Source organism: Crocuta crocuta, unplaced genomic scaffold (assembly GCF_008692635.1).
Source record: "Crocuta crocuta isolate KB4526 unplaced genomic scaffold, BGI_CrCroc_1.0 scaffold549, whole genome shotgun sequence".
NCBI lineage: Eukaryota > Metazoa > Chordata > Mammalia > Carnivora > Hyaenidae > Crocuta > Crocuta crocuta.
In genome coordinates this window covers 1668295-1678609 of record NW_027529169.1, presented here as the reverse complement: position 1 = coordinate 1678609, position 10315 = coordinate 1668295, and the positions used below count along the sequence as shown (strand labels likewise).

Here is a 10315-nt window from a genome sequence, read left to right as displayed (position 1 = left end):
AGAGTTCATGCTAGGGAGCATGAAAAGGCTAGACTCAAGGGAGAAAGTCTCTGTGAACCATACTCTAAAATTTGGTCCATACTCTGAGGACAATGAGAAGTCTTTGAAAGGTTAAGTCAGAGGAGTAGCAGGGCATTTTTGTGCTTTAGAAAGGTCACTCTGGAAAAAAAATTTTTTTAATAAATAAGTAAGAAAGGTCACTCTGGCTGCTTGCCAGGAATGGAGTGGAAGTGAGCAGAACTATTTGCAAGGAGATTGTTAGGAGGTTCTATCATCCAGGCTAAAGAGGATGATAGTTGTAGAGATTAAAGGAAGTAGGTAGATTGAAAAGGTTTAGCAATCAGTTAAATATGAATAGTGAGAAAAAAAGAGAAATGAAGGTTGGCTGCCAGGTTTCTGGCATGGATCAATTAAGTACACCCTAGATGTGCCCCAACAGATAGTATTTTCCTTATCATAGTGATGATCACACTGCACTGTGTTATGAGAAGGCAGGGGCCATGTTTGTTATCTTAATTGGCAATACCTAGCACACAGTTCCTGCCTGGCACATGTGGCAGTAAGCATTCAATATTTATTGAACTTAAATTTAACTGAGTAGTGGTACTGGAGGACAAACAGGCTTGGCTAGGCGGGGGAGCTAACAAATTCAGTTTTAAAAACATCATGTTTGTGCTACTTTGGGCATTGTGAAATATCCGAGTGGAGTTTTTCAGTGGACCATGGATTAAACTGGAGTTCCAAGGAAATATCCAGATTGGAGACAGGGTTCTCAGCAGCATATGGAGGTCATTGAAGCTGGGGAGAGAATAAGACCACATAGAGTGTATAGAGAGTGCAAAGGGCATAATATCTCAGACAGAACTCTGGGGTTTAAGGAACAAGCAAAGTCCTTCCTTATGCAACAGAGAAGGAACTGCTAAGAAGGTAAGGACACCAGAAGTGTTTGTAGGAGAGAATAGTCAATTGTGTTGGCTGGTGCTGAGATGTCAAGCAACATAAGAACTGCAATGTCCCTGTAAAGTCAGGGGTGACCCTAGTGAGGAAGAACCTTGCAGAGGTGAGGGAGTGAGAGGAGAGAAATGGAGACCCTGTATGTAGGTAATTCTTTCAAGAAGTTTGACTGTTGGGGCACCTGTGTGGCTCAGTTGGTTAAGCATCCAACTTTGGTTCAGGTCATGATCTCATGGTTTGTGGGTTCGAGCCCCCTGTCAAGCTCCACGCTCACAATGTGGAACCTACTCAGGATTCTCTCTCTCTCTCTCTCTCTCTCTTTCTGCCCCTCTTCCACTTGTACTTTCTCTCAAAAACAAAGAATTTAATTTAACTTAATTAAAAAAAAGAAGTTTGTAAGGAGGAAGAGAGAGAGGGTGGTAACCAAAGAATATAGTAAAGGGAGGTTTGTCTAAAGATGGCTGACACTTGAGTATGTTTAAAAGCTAAGTGGAAAGAGTCAATAAAGGAGAGGATAAAGTGCAAGAGAGATGGCAGAAAAGATAGATGAGATTGGAACACTTAGTAAACTCCAGATGAATGAACAATGAATAAACAGGATGAAGTTGGTCACTATTTTGGAAGTGGGAAGGAATAGTTGAGGGGTAGGGTTCTCTGCATTTTGAAGTTGGAGCAAACTAAGGAGGAAGATCATTGAGGCCAAACCCCAGTCCTAGGAACCAGTCCTCAGATCGTGTGTCAGAGGAGGAGAGCTGTCTCTCTGATGTCACCGAGGGGGAGGTGTACTCCCTACCCTACCTCTCCAAAGCCAAACAGAAAGCCTCACGTTGTGCAGTGGGGAAACAGAGAGGGGGGAAAACAAGAGTGGTTAGGTAAGGAGGAAGTGTAAGTATATGTTTTAAAGCTCTGGCATTGACAGAATTCAATTCCCACCTTCCACCAAGGAAAGGCTGATATCAGTCCACCCTTTGTCCCTCCCCCACCATAGGCTGTCATAGCACCCTATGACCTTGTCCACAGTCCTTGATTCAATTGTAATAAATTTATTGTCATCAGTTAAGATCTGTCCTTAAGCTACAGGAGGGCAAGGGCTGTGTCCACTCCTTCCTCTCTCTTATTCCCAGTGCCCAACACTGTTCCTTTCATAACCGGAGGTGCTCAGCCAATCCTTGTTAAGAGCATGAATGAATGAACTCACACACTGAACAAGGACTCCGCCCAAGAGGCTTTTGTACAGAGGGTTGTCTCAGGCCTCTCAGCTCCCAAAATATATCCTGGATTGAGAGGATGGTGGGATTTTCACCTTTTCCTCTGACTTGGGACCCCTCTGTACTTCTCCCAGCCACTTTCTCTTTCTCTCCACTTTGGTCTTCTTATTGCTCCGGCTTTGTTTCTCTGTCTGTCTCTCAGAGTCTGCACAGGAAGCACGCAACTTTAGGTCTGAGGCTACTGGTAACGGAAACATTAGTGCCTGTGTAAATTTAATAAAGGTCACAGACTTTTTTTTATCTTTGTCATTAATTCCTGTCTCTTTGCCTGTGTTCTGTCTCAGACTTGATTCTTTCTCCTCATCTTCCTGTGTCCAGCTCAAAAGTCCTGCCACCACCACTCAGGACCAGCTCCTCCTGCCTGTGGATTTGCTGATGGGCCTCAGAAGGTACTTGGAGGAAAATCACTAGGCTAGCCTCTCTCCTCTGATTTCCTGCCTTGCTGGCCTCATAGCTGCTGACCACATCCTCTCTCACCTTACTTATATACTTCCTCACCCGTTACATCATCCAAGAGTTCTCAGCCCCCCAAACCTGTCACTGACACCCGCCCACCCAGGCTCTCTGCTTTACTCTCAACCCTCTTTCTGAGGTTCCCATCCTTACCTTTCCCCCAATACTGTTCTTAGAACCATGTCTCTCTGCTTGGAAGCAGCCAGTTGTGTCTTTTTCTGGATCTCCAACACCCCTTTTTCCCACAGGTGACAGTACTGACCACAATGCTTTCAGGCCGGTGGTGGCCAAGTACCTGGGGGAGCCTTGGGCTGGGAACCCGAAACCCTTCTCAGGGATCCCAGCTCTGTGCGCTCTATGCCTTCACTTACACTGGAGCAGATGGCCGGCAAGTGTCCCTGGCTGAAGGGGACAGGTTCCTACTGCTTCGAAAGACCAACTCAGACTGGTGGTTGGCAAGGCGCCTAGGAGCACCCTCCACTTCTCGACCCATCTTTGTCCCGGCTGCCTACATGGCAGAGGAATCGATCTCTTCCCAGAGCCCAACCACCATCACCTCCAGCCAATCCCTCTGGATTCCTGGTAAGTACTCCCTTCACTTTCCTACCTCCCTGGCTTCTAGGAATTATTGGAAGGATCTCCCTCCCTCAAAGCTCCCGCTGACCTCCTTCTCTTATTTACCTCTGGTCAGCCTGCTTTCCATCCCTGTCACAGTGTCCCCATTGTCTCTCTTCCTAGTCTCGAGCTTTCTAGGTCTCATGTACTTTTCTGTAGCCTCCCCCTGCTCTTGTCTTCTCCGTGAACCCCTGGGATGACAGATGCAGCCAATAGCACCCCTCTGATCACCTGCTCCCCACTCTTCCCATTTCTCTGTTTCTAGGGCCAAAGTTGTTTCCTGGCTCTCTGGAGGAGCTGCATCTGTCTCAGGAACCCTCAGGCAGAGCCCAGGCCACCTCTAAGCAGCCTCCCCCTCTGCCCCCCAAAATGTGTAGAAGTGTCAGTGTTACCAATTTGAGGCCTACCCTGCAGAAACCCTTTCAGGAAGGGGCAAATGGAAGATCCCTCTCTCAGGAAAACTTGCTGACAGAGGCCAGTGCCAACACGGTGAGTCACAGCTCTTCTGAGTGCAGTAAGCAGTTATTTACTGCTGGGCACACAAAATCTCTGCCCTCAAGGGATTTCCATGGGGGTGACAAACACCCAAACAAATAACTGTTGGTATTGATAAGTGCTACCAAGAAGCATAAATACGGTAGAAAGTGATGGAGGTGATCTGGGAAGGCATCTCTGAGGAAATGACATTTAGTTGAATCTGAATGAGGAGGAAGAGACTGCCATGAACCAAACTAGGAAATGAGAAGGAATTTAGCTGAGGGACTGCAAGTAGCAAAGATCCTGAGGTTACTGGAACCTGGCATGTGATAGAGGGACTGTAAGAAAGCCGACTAGTTATGTTGGTCTCTCTTCCTCCTGACTCCTGGCCCTGGCCCAGGGTTTTTCCTGTGTCCCATTTTGCCAGCTCAGGTCACCAACAAGTCCCATTTAGAGATCTAACTCCCTTGCTCTTCCTGAAGACTCAGCTCCTCCCCTCTCTCTTACTTGCTAGTGGATGAAAAATGGCCTTCCTCTCTCACACTCCCCTAGCAGGGGTCTCTGACACCTCTCCCTCTCTTCCCTTTCACTCCGTAGTATGTGAGGGTGGGGCACTCCCCTCAACCATCCCCCCCCCACACACACACAAAAAGCCGGTTCCCCTTTCCTGAGGCCCTGGGGTAGGGGCGGGGTGGGGGAGGAGGGAAGTTGGCAACAGGAAGTGAGGAGAAAAGCAAAGAAGACAGGGGGAGGGAGAAAAAAAAAAAAAAAAAAAAAAACCAACCAGCTGGGGACTGGGGTTTCTCCTCCATTACCTGGGTCACCCCAGCCAGGAGCTGGGGGTAAGAAAATAGTGGGGGAGCGAGGAGGAGGTAGTTAGGTGGAGAGAAGATTGGGGAGGAGCACAGGCAGGATAACTACCTTTTTCTTCTCCCTTTGCTGACAGGCAAGACCCCAGCCCCTCATGTCAGAGCACCCCGTGTACTGCAACCTAGTGGACCTTCGCCGCTGTCCCCGGTCTCCTCCCCCAAGCCCTGCGTGCCCCCCGCTGCAGAGGCTGGACGCCTGGGAGCAGCACTTGGACCCTAACTCCGGGCGCTGCTTCTACATAAATTCGCTGACTGGCTCCAAGTCCTGGAAGCCCCCACGCCGCACTCGCATGCGAGAGATGGTGAGACTGTCCCTCCAGCTTGTTCCTTTGTCCCCTCGACCTCCTTCTTTTCCCCGCGGAACCCCAAAGTAGTGTGTTTTCTCTCTTGGGTTCCCATCAGAAACTTGTAAGAAGGGTGTTGAGACCGGGTTGAAGTGGCATCTGGTTGTAGCTTCACTCCCTCACCACCCCCCCACCCCCAGAACCTTGGCTCCATGGAAGGGACGCACACCGGGAATAGGGACAACGGTGTCCTGCAACCTCAGGCAAAGGGCTCAGAATCTGAAACAGGGACCCGAGAACTGCTCGGCCCCCAGGTGAGACTTCCCCCCTCCTCCTGATCACATGCAGGAAAAGCCTCTTTTTACAACTCTCTTTTATGCAAGACATTCTTCTTCGTTACCCATCACACCCCAGCCTCTCACCCACATCCGCACCCTTCTTCCCCCTATAGCCAGGGACTCCGAAGTTGAAGTTAACTCCAGTTGTTCCTCCAATCCCCTCCCCCAGGGTTCACTCTCCCTCTGCCAGCATACCTCCCAGCTCCACCCCTCAGAGCAGCCGTCAGCCTTACAGCCCCCTCGAGCTCTGCCGCAGGTGTTGGACGACCCCCATGTAAGTCTCCCATTCCCTCGCAGGCCAAGATCCTCACTGCCCTACCCCCAATTCCTGCTCCTCTAGAAACATCTTCCTCTTTCTGAGTGTTCGCTGGGTATCCTCTCTTACCCAGTCTCCCCCCACCCCCCCAACTATAAAGGACCTCACTCCTGGGACACCCCCCCCCCCCGGGAACGGTGTGGCAGCTGGGGTGGGGGGAGGGGCACCGGGTGCCTTATTGATACCCCTCGCTCCACTTCTCAGGAGGTGGAAAAGTCGGGCCTGCTCAACGTGACCAAGATCGCCCAGGGGGGGCGCAAGCTCAGGTGACGGGCACCGGGAATGCAGCTGGGTCTTGGGCCACTAGATTCTGTATTGTGGAGCTGAGTGCGGGACAGCGCCCTCCCCACGCGATTCCAAATGACCTTTGCACCACTCCCACTGCCCCCTCCGCCCTTGTAGGAAGAACTGGAGCCCATCTTGGGTGGTATTAGCAGGTAACAGCTTGGTGTTCTACCGCGAGCCACCGCCCGCCGCGCCCTCCTCAATCTGGGTGAGTGTGAGGGAGGGGGAGGAGGGGGCGTGCAGGAGGCGTTTGGGCTCTTCTACGCCCTCGAACTGTGGGGCGGAGGTGGGAACGGGGGAATAAAGGAAAGAGCACAGCCCCCCACGTCCTCGCCGTCCCCAGGGGGGCAGGGAGCCAATGAGCCGTGGCCTCAGTTTCTCCCAATTGCCAGGGACCAGCGGGTAGCCGGCCCGAAAGCAGCGTGGACCTGCGCGGGGCAGCCCTGGCCCACGGCCGCCACCTGTCCAGCCGCCGGAACGTCCTGCACGTGAGTGTCCTTCCACGCGTCCCCGAAGCTCCATGCGACCCGAAAATGTGCCCCCTGAAAATGCGCCCCCGGTTTCCCGCACGCGTCTCCCGCTCGACCTCCCTGCTTTTTATGTCCCTTTCCCCTGACTCAAGCCGCTTCTCTGCTGGGCCCTCAGATCCGCACGGTCCCTGGCCACGAGTTCCTGCTGCAGTCAGACCAGGAGACCGAGCTGCGAGCCTGGCACCGCGCGCTGCGGGCGGTCATCGAACGCCTGGTGAGAAGGATGGGAGCTGGTGGGACGGAGCCCGGGGAGGGGCTCGGCCCGGGCGGGGCAGAGGGAGTGGGAAAGAAACAGTGGGATGCTAGGGTGGTAGGGGGCTGTGCGGTCTCCGTGTAGTGCCCCGGGGTGGGGGCGGGACGCAGGACCCCAGCAGCCCGTTAAGGTCTCGTCCGAGCTGAGCGTGCAGACTTCCCTCTTCTCTCTTCCGACCTCCGACTCGTCCCCTCCTCGCCTTGGCGTGTCTAGGATCGAGAGAACCCCCTGGAGCTGCGTCTGTCGGGTTCGGGACCTGCAGAGCTGGAGGAGCTGAGCGGCGGGGAGGACGACGAAGAGGAGTCGGAACCGGTGTCCAGGCCGCTGCTGCGGATCAGCGGCCGCAGAAGCTCGGGTGAGCGGCGGGGGGGCCCTTGGGTGGGCGGGGCGCGGGGACCCGTCTCCCGGCTCGTCCAGGCTGCGTCNGCGGGCCTGGGGTGGGCGGGGCGCGGGGACCCGTCTCCCGGCTCGTCCAGGCTGCGTCCCTCTCGCGCTGATTCCACCTGCCTCCTGCAGGTCGATGTCCTGAAGGAAACGAACAGAACCGAGTGCGGAACAAACTAAAGCGGCTTATCGCAAAGAGACCACCCTTGCAAAGCCTGCAGGAGCGTGGCCTGCTCCGAGGTGAGGTGGGCCTGGCGGGCTCTCACCCTTCTCCTTAGTAGCTGCTGTCATGTATTTGCAAGCACTTTTATATTCCCGATCTGGGCATCAGCCCACTTTGTGGATGAGGAAATTCCAGTGAGGCTCACAGTAGAGCTTCCCAGACCTAGGTCAGCGGTCTTCTGAGACCACTACTATCCCCTCCACTGCTTATTTTTTGGGGGGAGAGGTGTACCTCCTAGGGTACAGGCCTAGAAAAGGCAGCCAGGAGGACCAGCCCAACTTTAGGGTGAAAACCCGTGCAGAGCAGCGTTTCCGTGGGCGATGCCGCCACCGGCTTCCCAACTCAACTCTGTGCTTCTCCAGACCAGGTGTTCGGCTGCCAGCTGGAATCACTGTGCCAGCGGGAAGGAGACACCGTGCCCAGCTTCGTGCGGCTCTGCGTTGCTGCTGTGGATAAGAGAGGTCACTTTCCAGAGACCACACAACCTCCCCTTCCAACAGGCCAAGGCCTAAAGATCCCCCCCTCCCACCCTAGTCTTCCTTCTGCATCATTTCTCTCCACCCTTGGATCTCTCACCAGTCCTCGCCACATACAATTTAGAGCAGGAATCCTTATGTGCGCCCTGCCTCATCTCCTAGGTCTAGATGTCGATGGCATTTACCGAGTGAGTGGGAACCTGGCGGTGGTCCAGAAACTTCGCTTCCTCGTGGACAGAGGTGAGAAGACTTAAGAGCAAGTCGTGGTACTAAGAATTTCATGCCTCAGAACCACAAGCGGTTCTCAATGAGGGAGCTGGCAGAGCAGGGATATCTGGCTAGAACTGTATGACTTAGCTCTTGATCTCTTCTCATCCATGTTGCAGAGCGGGCGATCACCTCCGATGGGAGGTATGTGTTCCCAGAACAGCCAGGACAAGGTACTTACGTGGCAGGCTCCTCAGACCCCTAAAACATCTGACATCTCCCCTGCTCCCTGTGGATCTCTCCATGTCCTGCTCCTGGGAGGGTTGTCCCCAAGCCCACCTCTGCTGCCTTGCCCCTCTGTGGGCCTACTAGGTATTCTGCGGTCTGCCTTGCCTGGATCTTCTCCCAAACTCTTGACCTCTCTGTCTGGCTCTCTCTGGCCCTTCATAAGCCCTGAGCCCCTCTGTACCTTCTTCTCCTCCCAGAAGGCCGACTAGATTTGGACAGTGCCGAATGGGATGATATTCACGTTGTCACGGGAGCACTGAAGCTTTTTCTCAGGGAGCTACCCCAGCCTCTGGTGCCCCCACTGCTGCTGCCCCATTTTCGTGCTGCCCTTGGTAAGGGATGAGAGCGTTGGGTACTATCTTAGTGTGAGGGTGGGGCATGAGAGATAAAGAATAGGGGTTCCCTTATACCCTTCTATTCCATTCTGAGCACAGAGATGGAAAATAACTTTCTTTTTTTAAAATTTTTTATAATGTTTTATTATTGAGAGAGAGAGAGTATGAGTGGGGAAAGGGCAGAGAGAGAGGGAGACACAGAAACCCAAGAAAGCTCCAGGCTCTGAACTGTCAGCACTGAGCCTGACATGGCTCGAACTTGTTAATGGCAAGATCATGATCTAAGCTGAAGTCAGGTGCTTAACCGACTGAGCCACCCAGGCACCCAATAACTTTCAGTTCCTATGCCAACTCTGTTGTTTTTTTTTTTTTTTTGTGACTGGTTTGAGGACTAAGTTAAAAAGAATTCTAAAGCTGTAGTTGAGGGCGGTGCCTGCCTGGCTCAGTCAGTAGAGCATGGAACCCTTGATCTCAGGCTTGTGAGAGTTCGAGCCTCATGTTGGGTGTAGAGATTACTTAAAAATAAAATCTTGGGGGAAAAAATAAAGCTGCAGTTGGGCTCAGTGAAGAAGAAAGCAGTGGTAGATTAATAGTGTCTTCCATGGGCAAAGGAAAGAGTAGCGAGTTTACCCACCTGCCCAAGCATCTTCTTGGCCTCACCCCATGCCTTTCCCTTCACTCTTTCTAGGACTCTCTGAATCAGAACAGCGCCTCTCTCAAATAAGAGAACTAATAGGCTCAATGCCCAAGCCCAACCGTGACACACTGCAGTACCTCCTGGAGCATTTATGCAGGTCAGAACGTCTTTGTGCATGCTGAGGGAGGGTGGGGTGGGGCATGCGTGCAGCCTACCTTCCTCACCTGTTTAGTGGGCAGATGGAGGAAACAGGCAACCTCTGTTCAGGGCCTCAAGTGGAAAAATGGGGATCAAGAGAAGACCATTTCTTTTATTTGAGAGAAATGAGGGAGATCTAACCTCTCCCTTCGCTCTGCCTCTTTGTCTCCTGTTGGAACGGTGGTCAGTTGTGGCTTATTTGGCTGAGCTGGGCCTGGGTGGTGACTTCTGAAAGAGGATAGCCGTTTGCATTAGTCTCCCAGTCTGTGAGCAGAGAGGACTGTAGGGGCGGGCTCTGAAGCTGGGAAGAGGCAAACATATCCTAGGTTGTATCTTTGAATTGTATCCCAAAGGTTTCTCTACTGGTCCTGTCTCCATTGGCCTTGAGGTCTGCTTGGTTTCCTTCAGCCACCACAGGGAGAGGTCCCGAGGCGAACTCTTTCCTGCTCATACCGTTGAAGGTCTAGATTTATTTGAAGTGATGAAGCTGCTGCCTTATAGCCCCTTCTCTTGACCTTTGCCCACAGGGTGATAGCGCACTCAGATAAGAACCGCATGACCCCCCACAACCTGGGAATTGTGTTTGGGCCAACGCTGTTTCGCCCAGAACAGGAGACATCTGACCCAGCAGCGCATGCTCTCTACCCTGGGCAGCTAGTCCAGCTCATGCTCACTGACTTCACCAGCCTCTTCCCCTGACTGGTGTAAGGAAGGAGAGAAAATGTGTTTCTCCTTATCTCTGTTGGGTACCCTTTGGTGGAGGTGAGGATAGTGGGTGTTCTGTTTTGAGGACTTCCCATTAAATCCTGTGTCTCCCATATGAGTAAGTGTCTTTGTGAGCCTGACCTGAGGGATTTGGGATGGGGTGAGGGAGCCTGTCTAAAGAGGGAAGTGGGCGGATTAACCCCTGCTTCTCATCTTGTTC

At 52.7% G+C, this 10315-nt stretch overlaps 1 protein-coding gene across 6 annotated transcripts; it reads left to right on the top strand.

The window, feature by feature from the left end:
* Positions 1–2506: 2506 nt before the first annotated feature.
* On the top strand, positions 2507–10210 carry ARHGAP9 (Rho GTPase activating protein 9). Of its 6 annotated transcripts, none has more exons than XM_077757559.1 (18): positions 2510–2611; positions 2924–3257; positions 3556–3779; positions 4714–4938; positions 5121–5234; positions 5428–5532; positions 5779–5840; positions 5977–6067; positions 6252–6347; positions 6505–6603; positions 6856–6997; positions 7159–7266; positions 7612–7710; positions 7888–7965; positions 8112–8165; positions 8418–8552; positions 9244–9349; positions 9918–10210. In XM_077757559.1, exons 2-18 carry the CDS (start codon positions 2942–2944, stop codon positions 10087–10089), a joined length of 2226 nt encoding a protein of 741 aa, XP_077613685.1. In that variant the 5' UTR covers positions 2510–2611; positions 2924–2941; the 3' UTR covers positions 10090–10210. The 6 variants fall into 6 exon arrangements, with proteins under 6 accessions (XP_077613688.1, XP_077613685.1, XP_077613687.1 ...); XM_077757561.1 differs by having other exon boundaries at positions 2511–2611; positions 5977–6011; positions 6235–6347; XM_077757560.1 differs by lacking the exon at positions 2510–2611 and having other exon boundaries at positions 2789–3257.
* Positions 10211–10315: the final 105 nt, after the last annotated feature.